The sequence below is a fragment of the Ictalurus punctatus genome, chromosome 3 (assembly GCF_001660625.3).
Source record: "Ictalurus punctatus breed USDA103 chromosome 3, Coco_2.0, whole genome shotgun sequence".
In the NCBI taxonomy this organism is placed as follows: Eukaryota; Metazoa; Chordata; class Actinopteri; order Siluriformes; family Ictaluridae; genus Ictalurus; species Ictalurus punctatus.
Window position 1 is genome coordinate 10,171,446 of NC_030418.2, and position 20,633 is coordinate 10,192,078.

At 39.5% G+C, this 20,633-nt stretch overlaps 1 protein-coding gene across 8 annotated transcripts in view; it reads left to right on the forward strand.

The window, feature by feature from the left end:
• lyst (lysosomal trafficking regulator) overlaps positions 1-20,633 on the forward strand; it is a 227,188-nt gene that overhangs the window by 145,889 nt on the left and 60,666 nt on the right. For 7 of the 8 annotated variants that reach the window (XM_053679574.1, XM_053679575.1, XM_053679573.1 and 4 more), the window contains 13 exons: positions 2,141-2,317; positions 3,019-3,095; positions 3,188-3,376; positions 4,207-4,352; positions 5,094-5,190; positions 5,328-5,389; positions 5,485-5,540; positions 5,629-5,784; positions 6,993-7,237; positions 8,148-8,214; positions 8,315-8,471; positions 9,079-9,219; positions 10,306-10,523. In XM_053679574.1, the coding sequence (XP_053535549.1) occupies positions 2,141-2,317; positions 3,019-3,095; positions 3,188-3,376; positions 4,207-4,352; positions 5,094-5,190; positions 5,328-5,389; positions 5,485-5,540; positions 5,629-5,784; positions 6,993-7,237; positions 8,148-8,214; positions 8,315-8,471; positions 9,079-9,219; positions 10,306-10,523 (1,788 nt within the window). The remainder of the gene's footprint in view (positions 1-2,140; positions 2,318-3,018; positions 3,096-3,187; positions 3,377-4,206; positions 4,353-5,093; positions 5,191-5,327; positions 5,390-5,484; positions 5,541-5,628; positions 5,785-6,992; positions 7,238-8,147; positions 8,215-8,314; positions 8,472-9,078; positions 9,220-10,305; positions 10,524-20,633) is intronic. The other variant, XM_053679571.1, reaches the window with a different exon arrangement.

Below are 20,633 nucleotides of genomic sequence, written 5' to 3' on the forward strand. Positions count from 1 at the left end.
TGGAAGCAGGTAAAATGGGAAATGCAAGGATCTGAGCGACTTTGACAAATGGCTAGGCAACTATGTCAGAGGTCAACTGGATCAGTTCCTGGTATGCTGTGGTTGGTACCTATTAAAAGTGTTCCAACGAAGTACAAACAGTGAACCGGTGACAGGGTCATTGGTGCCCAAGGCTCATTGATGCATGTGGGTATTGAAGGCTAGCCCGTCTGGTCTATTCATACAGAAGAGCTACTATAGCACAAATACTGACTATGTTCGAAAGGTGTCAGAACACAGTGCAAGTGCACAGCTTGCTCCTGGGGCTGTGCAACTGTAGAGTGGTCTGAGTGCCCATGTTGACCCCTGTTCTTCTCCGAAAGTGCCTACAATGGGCACGTGAGCATCAGAACTGGACCATGGAACAATGGAAGAAGCTGGCCTGGTCTAATTAATCGCATTTTTTTTTTTATGGCCAGGTGCATGTGTTTTGGTGGCACAAGACCTACAGAACATTAGGCAGGTGATTATAATGTTATGGCTAATCAGTGTGTAGCAAACAGAACAAAGCCATAAATGCTTCTATTATCCTTGAACTTTTGTTACATATAGGTCGTTGTGAGCATTCCAGCCTGTAATATTATAAAACATTCCCAACAGTACAGATACTATAAGGCATACAACCATGAACAAGTTAAATAAACATAAACTTAAACTAACTTCAGCTAGACACCTGTGCTGGAGAAAGTCAGTCTTCTTCCTAGTGTGCTTCTTCTGCATATGTTGAGCAGAGACTCCTCACTTAAGGTTACCCCTTACAAGATAAGTGCGAAAATACAACAACCTGTAACCCAGTTGGTTAAATTCCACCATTGGTGTAAAGCTGACCTAATGAACCTTTTTCAACTTCTCTATATGATAGATGGATGCCACATTAGTCAGGGTTGTCTAGGAATTTTACGGTAAGTCACTGGGCATAACCGTTTAAGTACCTTAGCAGGACACATACACTTTGCTGCTAATTTAGCGAGAGAAACTTTCCTCGGCCTAGACAATGGGTGAGTCCTCACCCAGACCAGTTCCTCCTCTTGATGGGTCTCAGTCTTTCTCTGGCTGTTGTAATACCTGCCTTGTTTGGCCTGAGCTTTTCCCACTTGGGACTTTACAAGCTGGAGTAGTTACTGGCATCTCTGTAGAGTCGGATGTGGTTCTTGCTCATGGTTAAGTGGGCAATACAGAAGTCGTTCTAGTGGTCCATTGGTTTTCAGCCAAGGGTTACCTCTGCTGGAGTGAACCCTATACTCTTTTGTCTGTGTTAATAGTGAAATAGAACTCAGGGAACCATTTGTCCCAGGTATGATGGTGGTCATTAACATGGCGCTATCATTGTTTTGAGAGTCTTGTTGATTTGTTCAGTTGGATAATTTTTTCAGATAACACCCTATTTTCTGCACGTGTTGTGCAGCGGGCTAGAAGTCAACTGTGGCCCTCTATTTGAAACCAAATAGACCAGCTTTCCCCACCATTTAAAGATTTATTTTATAAGTATGCCATATGCCACCTATCTGTGAAGTTCTGGGCATCCATAGCAGAAATAATTCCACTCTTACTATAGTAGTCCACTATTACCATAAGATACTCATTTTGTTTGACACTTTTCAGACATGCCCCGATAAGATCTACCCCAAGCATATACCCAGGCTCTACTATGGGTGTAAATTGTAGATATCCTGATAACTTTGAAATTCACGATTTGAATGTCTGACATGTTTCGCAGTTTGTCCACACAGGTATTTCATGTGTTCCAGGTCAAGCACACCTGGTGCAACTAATGCAACCCTTGATTAGTTGCATCAGGTGTGCTTGAGATATTTGTGCTGCTGTGAGGGATTCTATTAAGGGGGTTGAATAATTTTGAAACTGGAGAAATCATTATATGTTGCATTTTCAGTTGAATTTGGGGAAACCACTTGAAGTATTTGTTGTGTTGAACTATTTCAGTTGCTTTTGTTTGATTTGTTTATTGCAAACAGCTGAAAGTGTGTAAATTTTGACAATAAACCTGCAATGGGGATTGAATCCTTTTGATTGCAACTGTATATACAGTATTTGTGTATGTTTTATGTATAACTTGAATTTAACATCATATTATATTTAACAGCATGGACCCAAGCTGGCTCTATACCTGTATGAGATGCTTCATGACCACAAAGAGAGACTCACTAAGGAAGAACAGGCAGCTGCTAACACCTTCATGACATCGCTGAAGCTGTGTGGTCATCGCTGCATCCCTCCAACTGCACCACCCAAACCAGACCTACTCAAGGCCATCAGAGAGGTAGGCCACTCAAACAGCTCTAAAAAAGGAAAACCTTTGCTACTATAACAGCCTTCAATATTCTGGGAAGGCTTTCTACTAGATTTTGGAACGTGGCTATGGGGATTTATGGCCATTCAGTTACTGAATTACTGAACTCATGCACTGATGTCAGACAAGCACTCCAGCACATACCGAAGGTGTTCAGTGGGGTTAAAGTCAGATCTGTGTGCAGTCCACTTGAGTTCTTTAACACAGACCTTCACAAACCATGTCTTTATGGACGTTGCTTTGTGCACAGGGGCATTGTCATGCTGAAACGAGTTTGGGATAAGACTCTTAGCTCAGCATACAAAGGCATTCTAGACAATGTGTGCTTTGTACTTCGTAGCAACATATTGTGTATGACCAAAGTCTGAGTGTGGTAGACCTGTACGTTAAGCTGTTTCAAAGATGTCACAGTACATATACAAGACCAGTTGTTCATATTCAGACTTGTGCTAAGGGGGTGCTTAAGTTGAGTTTCTGTGTGGCCTGTTCAGATTATTATTATTACCTATCTATTGTTAATTCCTCAAAGGTTGCCAGATTTTCCTTACATCCCTAAGTTCTAGGAACATGAGTTTTTTTAATTGCAGGTAGATCATTCCCCAAAAAGAAACAACGAACGACAATATACTTTTCTTTGTCATTTCAACACTGTATTTTTTTTTCCTTCTAAGGAGCAACTCAAATATGAGTCAGAGGCAAGAACAAGCAAAGATGCATGGGAAAAAAAACTAGCCAGTGCCCAAAAGATGTGAGTTAAATTCTTTCAAAGTTTAGCCATCAGTTGTTCCCTTCTTTACTTTTGTTTATACTGTATATGTTACCTCAATATTTCCTCTGCAGTCTAATGCAGAGGCTGGATGGTAAGTCAAAGGACATCTCCAAGATTGCAGCAGACATCACTCAGAACATGTCTCTTAGACAAGGTATCGAAAGGAAGAAGGTGATTCAGCACATCCGGAGCCTTTACAAGACTGACCTGAGTGCCAGCCGCCATTGGCAAGAGCTGGTGCAGCAACTCACCCATGATCGGTCAGAACCTTCTTGTCTTTCCTGTTTTCACTTTGAGTATTTATTTGTTTTTATTTCTTTCATTTTATTTCATTTCACTTCAGTTTCCCTTAAGTCACTTTACTTCGTTTCATTTTATAATGAACTACATTTGCATTTATTCATTTAGTAGACGCTTTTATTCAAAGGGACTTACAAATGAGGAAATAAGCAAAGCAATATATCAAGCAGAGAACAATACAAGTAGTGCTACCATAAAAGATTTTTAATTGAGTGTTAGAGGAGCAAAGTGCACAGAGTAGAGGTATAAAAACCAGTGTAAATTCTGATTTTTTTTTTTTGGGGGGGGGGGGGGGGTTAGGTGTTAAATGTTCACAGAAGAGGTGGGTATTTAGACATTTTTCGAAGATAGCGACTGCTTTCCGGATTGCGTTTCGAAGTTCATTCCACCACTGAAGGAGAGCCAGTTTGAAGGTTCTGAAAAGGGACCTCATGCCTCCCGGTGTAGGCACTACCAGGCATCAGTAATTAACTGATCACAGGTTGCAGGAGGGAACATAAACCTAATGGAGAGTGTTGAGGTAAGGGGGATGCTGTTCCAGACAAGTACGTCAGCATCAAGGTCCTCAATTTGATGCGGGTGGCTACAAGAAACCAGTGGAGGGAGACAAATTTGGGTGCAGAATTTTGTGGAGTTTGAATTAGGCCTTAGCACAAGACTTTTGTCAATATCCATAAGATTACTAGTGCTGTGAAGTAAGTAAGTGTGTGTGTGTGTGTGTGTGTGTGTGTGTGTGTGTGTGTGTGTGTGTGTGTGCGCGTGTGCGCGCGCCTGTCTGTCTGCCTTTTAGTGCAGTGTGGTATGACCAGTCGTCTTACCCAACATCATGGCAGCTGGATCCCACTGAGGGCCCCAACAGGGAGCGCAGGCGTCTTCAGCGATGCTACCTCACCATCCCTAATAAATATCTTCTAAAGGACCGCTGCAAACCAGAGGGTACACAGTATTGCCATACATAAACAACAAGTGTTTTAGACAGACTGTTAGAGAATGTTGTAGATAGGAGAACTCTGGCTACCAAGGGCATGAAAATGGTAGCTGCCACATTAGCTGATGGTACAGGTACTGTGATATCTCAACAAGTCCGTCATATTGAAAGGAGCACAATTCAACTCTAAGCCAGTGCAAGTCTATGGAGATGTGAGTGTATCATTATAGCAGCATCTGTAACTCTCAGTAAAAAAAAATATTGACTGCGTTCAAAATTTCACAAATTTGCTTTCTGGTGCCATACGTTCCTGCATGTTGCGGGTGACATACTGTAAATGTATATGTGCATTGTCTGTATATTGATTTTGTCTATGTACTGCAACAGCCAAAGCAGTAGTATATAGGTTAAATGTAAGTTTGGACAGTAATGATAATAAAGCAAGATAACACCTGCTAGTTTTGCGGAAGAATTTTACTTAAAAATTTTTGGGGGTCATGTCAGCCATTTGTGGAGAAAGTAACTGCACCACTGACATGTCTGGCACAATGAGGTTTTTCATCTATGGCTAAAGCTATGAAAAATTAATAGAGGCATAGTGTGCAGCTGGTAGATTGGTAGTGGGTGTAAGGCAAGAAAAAGATGCAGACTTATTTTTAGGTGAGGATAAGAATTTTGGAATGCATTACATATCAGCTGGCTTTATGATATTGGGTTTATGTAAATGTCGCATCTTGTTCCCTGAACAGACCCTATCAAGGCCCCACTTGCTTTCCTCTTTGAAGAGAAGACCCACTCATCTTATTCTTCAACCGTGAAGGATAAAGCCACTAGTGAGCCCATCAGGTAGTACCACTTTAGCACTGTACAAATGTCACCATTGCATCATGTATCTGTTTGTGTTACTGGAAACAAAGCATTTTGCTGTCTTGATGGCAATTGAAGGAAAGTATTCAAACATGCTGTTTTGTCCATCCTTTTAGATTCACAAGGAAGTGTATGAATGTAGCGCCCTCAAGAGAAACTGCAGGAGAATTGTTGCTGGGTAAGCTCATTATGTTTAAAAAAACAAAAAAACAACAAAAACAAAACACCAGCTGAAAATACTATGAACCATTGCAATGTTTTGTGTGTCTGTAGGGAAATCAGGGATGTACTTTGTGGAGGACAATGTGTCTGAAGCCAGCAATAGCCAGGTTAGTTCAGCAGAATCTTGGTAAAATTTTGTGTCACATGTGTGTCTACACATGAGTGGCTCAAGCTTAAAGAGCTTTTTTTTATTAGCAGATTCCTCAGGGAGAGACGGAGCCTGCATCCTTCTGCTGGACTTATGAGGAGATAAAAGAGGTGCACAAACGCTGGTGGCAGCTCAGAGACAATGCTGTGGAGATCTTCCTCACAAATGGCCGAACTCTGCTTCTGGCATTTGATAATACAAAGGTAGAGCACACTGACCAGCTTAGTGCACATTACGCAGGCACTATGATTTTCTCTTTTATATAATAAGAGGTTTCATTGTAATTCCAGAGACTCTATCCACGAGTCACCGTACGCCATAAAAGTTTTCAGTTAACATATACATTTTATCTTTATTCTGAGTGTATAAGGGATGTACAAAGGGTGTAAGGACTAAACATGATAGGCTTAATTATCCCCATGAAATTGTTACTAGGGCTGTCAGTTTAACTCTTTAATTTAGTGTGATGAATTATGGAAAAATAACATGTTAAAAATGATTAACGCATTTAATGCACCCTGTTACACCCTTCCCCAACCTGTATGTCATCTTACACTGCATGCAGTTGCCCTGTGACGAGCATGATGCAAGATGACGGCCAAACTCGGCTTGGCCCTCGGAAGGGAAATTTTAAATTCAAAACACATCCAGATGGAAGCACTGCTAAGACCAAAGTTTTTGTAATATCCGCAATAAGGAATTTTCATATCATCAAAGCAGTTCTAGCCTGAAATACCACCTGAACTCAAAGCATGTTTAACGAGCTGTACAGTTAGCACAAACCACACTGACCAAGAGCAGGCAGCACAGAATTATTAAGTCTACATTGGAAAAACTAGCAAATGTGATAGCTAAATGGATTGCTGTGGACTGTAGGCCTGTTAATATGCTGGAAGACAAGGGGTTGATGGAAGCATTTCAAATTGTGCCCTCCTATATAGCCTACAAGTTTGTGTAATCAATTCCATGTTGAATCAAATAAAATATTTTTTTTCTAAAGCTACTTTTTAAAATGTTTTTCCAATGTTTTTCTCATCTAATACAGTTATGACTTTAAATGATTTTTGGGGGGGTTAATTCCTCAGCCAAAATTGATGTGATTAATTTAGATTAATCCAATTAATTAATTGGCAAATCATGTAATTTATTCAATTAAAAATAATTATTGATTGACAGGCCTAATGGTTACTAATACTCTATCTTTTTATGTTGTATTATTGTTATTATTAGTTGTAGTAGTAATAGTAGTAGCATTACTTATTATTATTATTATTATTATTATTATTATTACTTATTTTTATTTCTCTTTAATTTTATAGTATGTATTCTCCAGTATACTTTTTAAAACGTTCAAGAAGTGCTCTATAAATCAAATTTGTTGTTTCAAAAAAAACCTTTTCTCTTGTCTCAGGTTCGTGATAACGTCTACCATAACATCCTTACTTCTGAACTGCCCAACCTGCTAGAATACGATAATATAAATGCCCTCACACACCTGTGGGGCTCCAGCCAGATCACCAATTTTGAGTATCTTACCCATCTTAATAAGCATGCAGGGCGCTCTTTTAACGACTTAATGCAGTATCCAGTCTTCCCCTTCATCCTGAGTGACTACACCAGTGAGATGCTGGACCTGCAAGACTCATCTATTTACAGGTAAAACATTACAATGATTTAAGTTGTTCTTTTTTTTAAAATAACAAAACCATTAAATTTATATTGACCACTTGTAAAATCCAATTTGTTGTTGAATATTCAGAAAAAGACAACTCAAATTACATTTTGTTGCTGTTTAGCATTCCACTCAATATTGAGTGAACACTTCGTCATTAGTGGTTAAAAGGTAGGTTTTTGGTTTTATAAAGAAAAACAAAGCAAAATTGTTTTTGTTTTTTTCAAGAACACACCGTGAGCCAGTCACAATGTTGTAGAAAGCTCCAGTATTGTGCAACTTTCCTATTTCTGAATGAACATGAGCATCTTTAGCGACCACATTGTTTGTAATGATGTATTGATTAAAATACAGATATTTACATGCTACTTTACATTCGTTTGTTACTTTATATACACTCTCCATCCACTTTAATTGGAACACATGTACACCTTCTCACTTATGCAGTTATCAAATCAGCCAATCATTTGGCAACAGCGCAATGCATAAAATCATGCAGTTACAGGACAAGAATTTCAGTTAATGTTTATATCAAACATCAGAATGGGGGGAAAAGGTGCTCTTTGTGTCCTAATAATCAGCAGGAGCCTTTATATTTAGACATAGATTGAGTATGGCCAAAAAGCAATGACTACATTGTCATGGGCTTTACCCTTGTACATTTTAACAATGTTTAGTCCATGGATGTCTAGTATTATCTGGAACGGGCTGGTGTGGGTGTGGCTTTTCATTCTAACCAAGCAGAATCCACAACTGAGTCTATTGAAAGCCAAACTCAACTGATTAAACTAGTGGAACCAGGTGTGGCTCCTGCTTGATTGGAATGAATCAACATAAGTTTATTATGTTTCAATTTTTTAATTCTTTATATTTTATACTCTTTTATTTTGACAGAAACCTGAGCAAACCTATTGCAGTGCAGTCAAAAGAGAAAGAGGACCGATATGTAGACAACTACAGGGTACTGCTTTAGTGCTTTCTGGATTTCATTTGAAATTCAAATATCATGAATCAGTTACTGGCTTATCTTAACTGAATAATTATATGACCTGCTTTCATAGTATTTGGAGGAGGAATATAAGAAGGGTGCACGTGAGGATGACCCCATGCCCCCTGTACAACCGTACCACTATGGTTCCCATTACTCCAACAGTGGTACCGTTCTGCACTTCCTAGTCCGGATGCCTCCCTTCACCAAAATGTTCCTGGCCTATCAAGGTAATCTTACACTATAGCATACACTTACACCTGAGTATGCTGTGCAGGGGCAGCATATTCAAAACCCCATGCTCTTTTTAGCAGGCATTATTTTTAATTAGGATTCTGCATTACTGAGTCCTGAATGTTGAGAAACACCTGCATTTCCTGAGCTACCAGTGCCTTCAAAGAGGCTACTGCATAAAATACTGCTTTGATCTTGAAAGGCTGTCTGAAAGTCTCAAGCATAAAGACTTAAAAAGCTGCTTCAACCATATTCTCATTCCATTTTTCTTTTCTTCTTGTTCTTTCCTCTATGGATTATGGGGCGGCTGTGGTTCAGGTGGTAGAGTGGGTTGTCCACTAATCGCAGGGTTAGTGGTTTGATTCTCGGCCCACACATGCTGAAGTGTCCTTGGGCAAGACACTGAACCCCAAGCTGCTCCTGATGCCAGGCTAGCGCCTTGCATGAGTAGAGCTGCCAGTGGTGTGTGTGAATGGGTGAATGAGAAACAGTGTAAAGTGCTTTGTAGAACTGCTAAGGTTAAAAAGGGTGCTATGTACGTGCAGACCATTTACCATTTATCACAGAGGATGATGAAAAATGTTTTTTCTCTGATACTCACAGACCAGAGCTTTGATATTCCTGACCGAACCTTCCACTCCATGAAGACCACATGGAGACTATCCTCTTATGAGTCCATGACTGATGTTAAGGAGCTGATTCCAGAGTTTTTTTATCTGCCAGAATTCCTGGTCAACAGAGAAGGTATCCTTTTTTACTTTTCACGTTCTCTACAGTTTTCACTTCCTATTGTTTCTGTTTTTATTGTCAAAATTTTCTAATGCGTTATCCTCTGCATCACCTTTTTACCTGGTTCACCAGGTAATGCCATTTTTAAGACTGTTACACTCACATAGCAGGAAAAATCCTACAGTCGATACAAGAAGTTGAGACACCCCTGTTAAAATGGCAGTTTTTGTGATGTAAAAAATGAAGATAAATAATGTCACAATTTTTCCACCATCAATGTGAAATTACAACATATAAAATTTTATTGAAAAAGATATATAAAATATAAAACACGTACTTTTATAATTAGGGATGTGGCTGTGTTCTGAATGAACAAATCGCATTCTGTGTCACTTCCAAAGTAATTATCATACAGCTGAATAACTATAAGTACCAGTCTATTTTAGTGCAAAACCTTCAGCTGTCTACCAGTAATATGATTACGAGAAGGAATTTCACAAATCAACAAAGGAATGGCTTAACCAAAAGATCAATGTATTTAAATGACCTAGCCAGAGCCCAAACCTGAATCAAACTAAATATCTGACCTGAAGTGGCCTGTTTACAGTAGATTTTACAATTTGACAGATTTAGAATTTTTTGCAAGAAAGAGTAGGAAAATATTGGCAAGTCAACATTTGCCTCACTGATGGACTCTTACCCAAAAAGATTACGTTAAGTAACCTTGTTGTCAAAAATTATAGTGCAATTTCAAGAAATGCAAATTGCTTTTGATTACTTTTGCCCATTTGTCATGAGACTGGTCTTCCTAGGTCTTCCTGTGGCTTAGGTTAGGTATTATGTTATTGTTAGTTTTATATTTGTCCTTTTTCCCCTAAAATATTTCTGGTTGTTTTTTACTTTATTTGTGTACTTTGCAATTTCACATTAAAGGTGGCAAGAGGTCTGACATGATTTATCCTGGTTTCATTCTTTTACTTCACAAAAAGCTGCCATTTTAAAATGGAAATTTTAAAATGTCAAAATATTGGTGAAATCGATTATCAGTCGATCTCTAATTATCACTATAACATGTTAAGCACACGTGTTTCCCCATGCCAGGTTTTGACTTTGGGGTTCGGCAGAATAGTGAGAGAGTGAACCATGTGAATCTGCCTCCATGGGCGAGGAATGACCCACGGCTCTTCGTGCTGATCCACAGACAGGCTCTCGAGTCTGAACAGGTGTCTCAGATGCTCTGCCAGTGGATCGACCTGGTGTTTGGACTGAAGCAGAAGGGCAAGGCTGCTATCCAGGCCATCAATGTGTTTCACCCCGCGGTTAGTTTTTGTTTGACTGAGAAGTCTTATGTACATCTGCACTATATGGCCAAATGTTTGTGGACACCTGACAATCACACCCATATTTGCTTTTTGAAAATCCCATTCCAAATGTAGTCTCCCCTTTGCTGTTATAATTAGTTCCACTCATCTAGGTAGGCTTTACACTAGATTTTAGAGCATGACTATGGGGATTTGCCCATTCAGCCACAGGAACATTAATGAGGTGAAGTACTGATGTCGGGTGAGAAGGCCTGTAGCTGTCATTGTTTCAGTCCCAAAGAACCCTACTGTTTTTGTCAAGATTATTATTATTTTTGGCATTATCTGATGTGGTTAAAAGTTCACATGTACAGTGCCCTCCACTAATATTGGCACCCTTCGTAAATATGACCAAAGAAGGCTATGAAAATTTGTCTTTGTTTAACCTTTTGTTAAAAAATATCACTAAAATACTCTGCTCTCATGGAGCCTCTGGTGTTTACTGCCAAAAAGCTCTGTTTTGGTTTCTTCCGACCATACAACCCAATCCCAGCTGAAGTTCCAGTACTGTCTGGTAAACTGAAGACCCTTGAGTTTGTTTTTGGTTGAGAGTAGAGGCTTTTTCTTGAAACCCTTCCAAACAACTTGTGGTGATGTAGGTGACTTTGGATTATAGTTTTGGAGACTTTCTTTCTGACCCCAAGACACAACAAACTTCTGCAATTCTCCAGCTATGATCCTTGGAGATTTTTTGTCCACTTGAGCCATCCTCTTTACAGTGCGTTGAGACAATATAGACACATGTCCTCTTCCAGGTTGATTCATAACATTTCCAGTTGACTGGAATGATTGCCCTGATGGTGGAAATGGGCATTTTCAAGGCTATTCTTATAGCCACTTCCCATTTTGTGAAGCTCAACAACCTTTTGCCACACATCACAGCTATATTCCTTGGTCTTTCCCATTGTTATGAATGAAGGGTATTTGGCCTATGTGTTACCTCATATTTATACCCCTGTGACACAGGAAGTCATGATTGAGCAAGTTCCTGTTCCTAGTCATCCAGGTGTCCTAAAAAAAAAAAAAAGTAAAATATCAATGGGAATATACGTCAAATATGTTTCTCATATTAATTCATAGGGGTGCCAATAATTGTTGCACACTTATATTTAACATATATTTTTTTGGATAATCCATGAGCGCATCCATGAGAGCAGGGTATTTTTGTGAATTGTTTGTCCAAAAGGTTAAACAATAAAGACAATTTTTCACAGCCTTCTTTGCTCATATTTACCATGGGTGCCAATATTAGTAGAGGCACTGTATGTTAATTGATGGGAAATAGACTCATACATGAATTATTCATTGTCATAGCGCCACAGGAAGTGAGGCTTCTAAACCAAATTTTTCAATACTCCTCCTAGATGATTCACCAGATTCTTACCATGTAGGTTAAAATGAGGTAGCATAGTTACATACATATGAGATTAGTAATTCATTTTCATAATGCAACCACATATTAAGAGGAAGTATGGCTTATTAATCACACTTTTTAGTACTCTTTGTAGAGGGTTAATCAGATTAATATCAGATTTGGTTATCATGATATAAAGACAATTATGATGTTAAACTGGAAAAAAGATGACATGATTTTGAACAGTGTTGCCATGGCAATGTGAACAATTAACCTATGATGCAATTAAAAGAGGAGGTAATTTCAATATCCCAAAAGTTCACATATATAGCGAATGATGTTTAATCACACCTATCTGCTAATATTAATTCCATTGTATTAGCACAACCAACTGGTAACAGGATATAAGTATTATAAATCAAATGTTTCACTACTCCTCTTTAAGGGTTCATCAGATTCAAACTCAATTTGGTCAGCATGATGTGAAGATTATAAATTGTGTAGAAAATGTTGAAACCTTGAACATATTTGCCATCAATTGATGTTCACAAGTCCCTGAGGTCCAAGTCAGCTTTCAAATCTTTGAGGTGGAGTCCAGGTCAAGTCTCAAGTCTTTGAGGTCCAAGTCTAAATCAAGTCTTTGTTCTATTTTTAGCAATAGTTCTTTCACTTTACCATCCACTGTGAGAGAGGTGTGGCACTCAAAAATAATGGTCAGTTGGAACTCAATTTTTAAGTCATTTTTATTCAAAATAAAGTTTGAAACAATCTTAAAGCATGACTCTCCCTTCAAAGTGCCCTTTGGAGTAGGGTGACCAGATGCAAACGTACCAAATATGGGACATATTTCTGACACCGAAAGGCCTACCATTTTGATGTCTATCTAAATGAATAAGAACGTACACTCTGCCCATTTATATTTATTTATGTTTATGTCTTTTGTATCAAACAATGCACCAAAGAGAAACATTACTGCATAAAAAATTAAGTGGGGCAAAAAGGATTTCTATGGCTTGACCTCATGTGTGCCCAGTTTGAGTAAAAGCTGAAGGCCCTTTGATGACAAGCTTCAATACTTTCTTCACAGCCACTGGATGAATGTCAGATCTGGCCACTGCCCCCTGGGGACAATTGCTTCATCAGCGATGCAACTGATGTTTTCCATCTATTTCAGTTTATAAGTTACTGAAATATTATCGTAGAAACATGAGAAAATAACTAAAACCTTAGTGTAACAATATCCCAAATTTGGGTAGGGAATGAGGAAGCTGGTCGCAGGCGTGAAACAACTCAGAAGGCACTGTATTCCTTATCTTTCACTTTTGCTTTTCAGCAGTTTTATTTTATAGACATGCGGTCTCGTGCACACATGGCTCTGTGCTGATTGGCTCTCTCTGTCTTTCGAGGCACCCGTCTCTCCCATTTTTATTCTTGCCTCGGCTCACTGCAACACGTAACATTCTTTACTATAATTCCCGACAGGTGTGCAATCCTTACCACTCACCTGCTTGAGCATGCCCCCGCTTCCACACTTAGTCTTTTTCTTCCCAATCAAAATGCAGGACATCATCTCAAGTTGTGGAATGCAGGATATATTGATAGGGAATTAATGAATGAGGAATGAAAAGAAAAATGTGGTGTTTGATACTGTCATATGGGGTAGTAAAGAGAGCATGTAATCAGGAATGCCAACCCAAAATGACTTGTGTTTTCCTAAGTCTCTGACTTCAAGTCAAATATCTGGTCAGTTGTTCACGATGTTGTGTCTGCAGAGGTATTATATAGTGTAGCCACTAGATGGCAGTGGAGAGTAGGAAAGAAGGAGAGACAATATCTGTTGTTCCCCAGAAGAGGATGGGTTCCCTTCTGAGTCTGGTTCCTCTCAAGGTTTCTTCCTCTTAAAACATCTTAGGGAGTTTTTCCTTGCCACCGTCGCCACTCAGTGGCTTGCTCAGTTGGGATAAATTCGCACCTTTAATATCTGTATACCATGTTGATATTTCTGTAAAGCTGCTTTGAGACAATGTCTATTGTAAAAAGCGCTATACAAATAAAATTGAATTGAATTGAATAGACGTAGAGTAAAGGAAGAAAAATATACACTCTGCTTGCTTCTTGATTTGATTACAAAATGTACAAACATCATATTTGGCAATGAGTATATTGATTACAGTTCCTTTACCGGCTCCATTCCTGCCATAACCTGGTGAGCCTTCACATACTTTTTCAGTCAAACAAATGTTTGAAAGAAAGCAAGCTGTTCTGCTACATGCTATGGGCACAGAAGTACAAAGACTGTTTTATAGCTTACCAGACACGGGCAATACTTATACTACAGCTGTCGCTGCACTGAAAAGATATTTCGTTCCTGCAGTTAATGTTGTCGCAGAGAGACACAAATTTAGGCAAAGGACACCACGGACCGAGGAAACTATTAATGGGAGCTGTCCGCTGCATTTGATTTTGGAGACATGGGAGAAAAATGCTACGTAATCAGCTTGTCATGCAAGCAGCTAATTTGCGCATACGGAACAGACTTTTGCTTGAACCTGACCTCACTCTGAATAAAGCTGTCACGATAGCAGTGCAAATGGAGACTGCATTAAAAAACTCAGAGATTCTTTCAGATACTTCTCAGGTACGGGCCATACAGAGTCACCGGAATGTAAAACAACCACTACGGAACAGAAAGACAATACCTGCCTCTTCGTCAGAACGGACAGTTTCCAACGGTGTTCTTGTTACCGTTGCAGATCCAACAACCATCTGGCTAACAAACCTTCATTTCCAGCGATCAAAGCAGTATGCAATTCATGTGGAGAAATAGGGCACTTGGCCAAAGTTTGCTGCTCATCACAGAAATCGGTGCGTGAGATTGTTATACCAGAGCTCACTGTATTATACATGAATGATCCTAACACTGTGACAGACAAAACGCTCTGTTCAGTGCAAATTAAAACAAATAAGGGACATTATCAGCCAGTGGAGTTAATTGTGGACACGGGCTCATCAGTATCCATTCTGCCAGACAGCATTTACCGTGAACATTTTGCAACCTCAATCCTGCAAAAGTAAAATTAGACTCTTCCAGTGCTATCTTCCAGACAATTCCAGTGCTGGGCTGTTTCTCTACAGACGTCTTCCATGATGGTAGTACAACAGTGGGCATGTTCTACACGTTCTGGGAATGGTTCTGCTGAAATCACTTCACTGCTGTATTGAAGGCGACACTGTGATTATGACCGACAACTCTGAAATACTGCCAGTGCATACTGTTGGATGCGCAAGTGGATTCATACAAAAAGGGAAAGAGGGTTTAGTTCCTGTTCAGCAAAAATTAAGACTGCCATTGTCAGTTAGGCAAGCAGTTTCAGATAGACTGAAAAACCTGTTGGAGCAAGACATAATTGAATGGGTTGATGCATCTCCCTGGGTCTCCCCAGTTGTGGTGACACATGGGGAGCACGCACCTGCTCCCCATGACATGGCTTCACTGCGCTCATTCCTGTGCCTTACATCTTGGTATAGTAAATTTCTACCTGATTACGCAACAGTGGTTGAACCTCTGCGTGAAGTTTTAAGAACCTCCACTGATATGAACTTTCTCTGGACTGATAAGGCAGAACAAAGTTTTGCCACCTTGAAGACACTCTTATCAAAGAGCCACATTCTAGCTCTGTTTGATCCCCGATTGCCAACTTATGCGAGTACTGATACTTCCGATTATTGTGTGGGAGGAGTCCTTTCTCAGCTACACACTGATGATACTGAGCGCACAGTGGCATTCACCTCCCAAATTCTTTCGCTAGCCGAAAGAATGCACTCCACTGTGGAAGGGGAAGCACTGACTTGTGTGTGTGGATTATTGAAAAATGGACTACGTATCTCTGGGGGAGGCATTTCTTCTGTGCACTGACCACCAAGCCCTTACAATGCTTCTTACATCCAAAGGCACTGGGAGAGCTGGCATGCGAATTGCTAGGTCGTCAGCCTGTCTGTTATGCTATTCCACCTTGGGAGATACAACACAGCAGACTGCCTCTCTCGACTCCCCTTACCTGAGATGTCCACAACTAACATCTACTGCTTTTGCTGACTTTCTGAAGGAGCATGACATTCAGCATTTGTTTTGTGAAATAGTTTATTCAGGACAAGACTAAATAAAAAACATGGGATTTTTATGATCAATCTTATTTTCTTAAGAGTATTAAGATTTTGTAGATTCTGCACAGGGATGTGTAAACTTCCGACCGCAACTGTATACCTACCCAGCTACCAACGCACACACACAAATTCAACCACTTAAAAACAGCAAGAACTTTTATAAACAAATAAAAACAGACTATAATATGAACATTTTAACAAATTAACAAATGGCGCAAAAAAAAAAAACACAGTTAGAACACTCTAAATACCTTCCTTTTGCAAAAGTCTTCTCTTGCGCCCACACTCTTGATCTGATACCAGCTGGAGCCGCCTCTTCCCTCGACCTCCATCTCAGCAGCATTAGCTGTGAAGAGGTTTCTTTGAACTGCAGCTTTGGAATAAAGCAATACATATCATAAGGTCATTATGAATCTTAAGCATTAATTACGCTTATACCATGGTCATTGTGAATACTGGGTTCTGATTGGCTAGAATGTGTGCATTATAACTGTTTATTGCACAGGTAGTTCCAGTCAGTTTGATCACCGTTATAATTTCTAAATCTTATCACACTACTGTAACTCTGTGTCTGATTTATATCGGGCAAAATTCCAGATCTAACGACCTAACTAATGGAAATTAACAGTTATTTTAAACTTCTAATCAAAGTTTGATTAGTTCAACGATTTGAACGAGTGGTTCTTTGCCTCCTCATCATGCATTAAAATCGTTTAATGCACACCTAGCTGTAGATTACCCCTTACATATCATCTGAGAGAGACAGCAATTTCTGTATGTAAACAGATATACTTACCAGTCTCCGAGTTGGAGAGTAGCCAGTGAAGTCTTTCCATTGACTCCTGCAGTTACCGTACCCTGTGTGTTTTCCATGTTTTCTTCCTCTACCAAAGATTAGGTCATAACTCTTCCCTCATATCAAAGTGGTGTTGAATGTTGTGCTTTGAGTATGAGTGTCATTTTGAGAAAAAACAAACGTTTTCAATAGCTGTGTAATTGTGCAAGCAATTGTTAACAAAAAAGAAAAAAATTCTCAGCAGTTTTTGCTTGTAATCTAGGCTCTGTTGTATCCTTTGCTCCAGACTACACAGTTGAGGAAGGTCTTGCAGGGGCAGGAAACCTTCCTCAATATCCAAAGGCTGCACCTGGACCTCCTGTAGTTGAAGCAGTCTCAGTGGTTTGTTGGTCCAGCACCATCTCTAATTTAGTCAACACCTAATTTAATCAACACCATCTCTAATTTAGTCAAAAATACAACTTTAAATAGATAGAGAGATACATAGATAGATAGATAGATAGATAGATAGATAGATAATTTATTGGTCCTCAAAGTGGAAATACAGCCTCAAAGCATCAAGGAATAGTAATAGTGATGGGCTGTACAAATATCCATATGTTTTACACCTTGGTGGTCTTTGCTCAGACACTTCCATGTCTGACTAGAGGTCTGACCGGGTCTCTGCCTCTTTGGCTTTCCTCCTGCCCTCTTTATAGCTGTCTGAAAATACAGTTGCATTTAAACATCATTCAGTCCCTTCAGGATCACTCAATGAGACAAGAAAAATTGTATGTTGCTAGACTAAGGCTAATAATTGCACAAACGCCATAAGAAATAGTGTTGAGCGGGACAAAGGGTCTGTTATCATGCCAAGTGGACAATATTATCTAATAAGGGGACCACAGCATGCTGCAAGCTGTGTGGGTTTACTGACAGAATATATTAAAGAAGTAAAATAAAAAGTAGTAAAAGAGGAAAGGGAAGGAATAAACTAGGAGTTTGTGTCTTAGTTGTGGAGCAATTTAAAAAATATATATATAAAAAAGTGTTGAGCTGTGAGAATCAGCATTTTTCACGACGATGCCAAGCGCTCTGCGTCTCCCAACTGCTGTTATCCTGAAGACAAACTGAAAAAGTCGCTCCCTAACCCCCTGCACCCCGCGTTTCATCATTTCTGCCTGAGGATTAGCGCATTAGCGATCCTGAGGTAGCTAGGACATAAAATAAAAATAAAAAAACCATCAAGCTCTACTGCATGAATGAATACACAAATTTGGGTACTTTGTTACGTACTCCTGCCTCTTATATACATAATTAATGTTGGCTAAATTAGCTAACGGCTAGCTAGCTGCTAGTACACCATCTGATGTTATGTTGTTGTTGCCATTACACATAGCTTTATAAAGATATAAAAAGCATTTTCTTTCTCACATTTTAAATATCAAACAATATTGTAGACTGAAATTGCTCAATTAAATTACCTACCTTCTTCAGCTGAAATGATTCCGCTTGAAGACAAAGTATGTCTGCGGCCTCGAGGATAGTAACTGATTTAACCACCAAAACTTTTTCCCAGGCGGCTGAGCTCCTTAATTCTAGCTGTGGCCCGACTGTGACTTAACGAACTCGGGCCAAAAATAGATATACAAAGCTACACTAAGTATGAACCTGCCACAACTACACCTGCTTTCAACCGAGATTGGCCCACATAGCAAAAACCGTCTTTCAGCCAGAAGTGGTGTGAGCAGTCGGCAGAGCTCTGGGCAGTTGCCTTTTCACAATACCGACACATCCCAAATGTGCTTGTTATCTGGGGAAATGAAGAAAAATATACACGTGTCTGTGCTTGCTTCTTGAGTCCATTACAAAACATACAAACATCACACACAAGTCCAAGTCAAGTCGCAAATAATTTTTGTTTGCAACTTAAGTGCAGCTCGAGTCCAAGTCGCAGACTCAAGTTATCATCTCTGTTAGTTATCAACACGATTTTGACATTTCTAAACAATATGGCGGTCAATCAATTCTAATGAGGCGGAGCCTGATATAACTGTAACTCATGATTGCTTTAATGGATTCGGATAAACCTGAAAACCATATAACGGACAAGATTATGATGTCATTTGCAAAGATTGAGGTGTGGTCATTCATAGGGGTGGCATAAAGGAGAGATTATAATGACTATTTCTCAAGAACTGTACATCCCATTAAGCTGAAATTTGGTATTCTGCATATATGTACTAATCTGTGGATTTTTAATGCTGATCTAATTAAAAATCTAATTAAATTTCGGCCAATCAGATTTCGGCAAGTATTTGACCAGGTACCACTGAGCTATCGTCATGAAACTTGAATGGGAGGTTCAGGTAGGGACCCATTAGTAATCGATGCAATCTTACTTAAATTGGTCACTGATGATTATTGGCCACTAATAATCTAAACATGTTGACTGTTGTAAACAATATGTCCACCATGCATCAATCAAAAAGGAGGCAGAGCTGGTTAACTTAAACAGCTGTAATTCATGATATGAATTTGAACCCAACTTGAATGACAAGTTCAAGTTTGTCATTCACTTGAAGGTTCTGAAAATGTCTGCAAAGTTATTGCAGAAAAGGGGCGGAGCTTGGTTCAAATCACTTGCTCAGGAACCAAAAGTCTGTTTGAGCTGAAATTAGGTGTGCTGCATTGTTTGCTACTCTTGAACTGGAATAATCATCACTGAATTACATCACAATTATGGCCACCTTCAACCAGTCAGATTTCTGCAGACAATTCACACTATTCACTTCATCTATTGGCTCTTTATTTTTCTATGCATCTTGGAAAGAACAGGCCATTGTGGGCACTATTTGCGAGGAGTCCATGGGCCCTGCAGACTTCCACTTGCTGTTGGAATTGTTAAGATTTTTCTTCTTCTTATGGAAGTCATGTCTTACTTCTTTTATTATCTAGTGATCTCAAGATTAAAAAAATATATTTTTTGAGATAACTTATTGTTTTCATATGTCGAGATGCATTGTTAAACATACTATACATACCATGCACTAGTCAGCAGTAACTTTAAAACCACCTGCCTAATATTATGTAGGTCCCCCTTGTGTCACCAAAACACCTCTGACCCATTGAGGCATGGACTCCACAAGACCTCTGAAGGTGTGCTGTGGTATCTGGCACCAAGACATTAGTAGCTGGTACTTTTAAGTCCTGTAAGCTGTGAGCAGAGACCTCCATGTATTGGACTTGTTTGTCCAGCACATGTCTCAGATGCTCAACTGGCTTGAGATCTGGGGAATTTGGAGGCCAAGTCAACATCTTGAATGCTGTCATGTTTCTCAAACCATTTCTGAACAATTTTTGCAGTTTGACAGGGTGCATTATCCTGCTGAAAGAGGCCATTGCCAATGTGGTATACTGTTGCCATATAGGGGAGTATTTGATCTGCAACAATGTTTACGTAGGTGTTATGTGTCAAAGTAACATCCTCATGAAGGCCAGGACCCAAGGTTTCCCAGCAGAACTTTGTCTAGAGAATCATACTGCCTCTGCCGGCTTGCCTTCTTCCCTTAATCCTGGTGCCATTACCGATTTATTGTATGCTGTATGGACATAACCTCAATCATTTTTGATTCATCAGACCAGGCCACCTTCTTCCACTGCTCCGTGGTCCAGTTCTGATGCTCACGTGCTGAATGTAGGCACTTTTGGCAGTGGACAGGGGACAGCATGGGCACACTGGTCTGCAGCAAGCTCTGATGCAATGTGTGTTCTG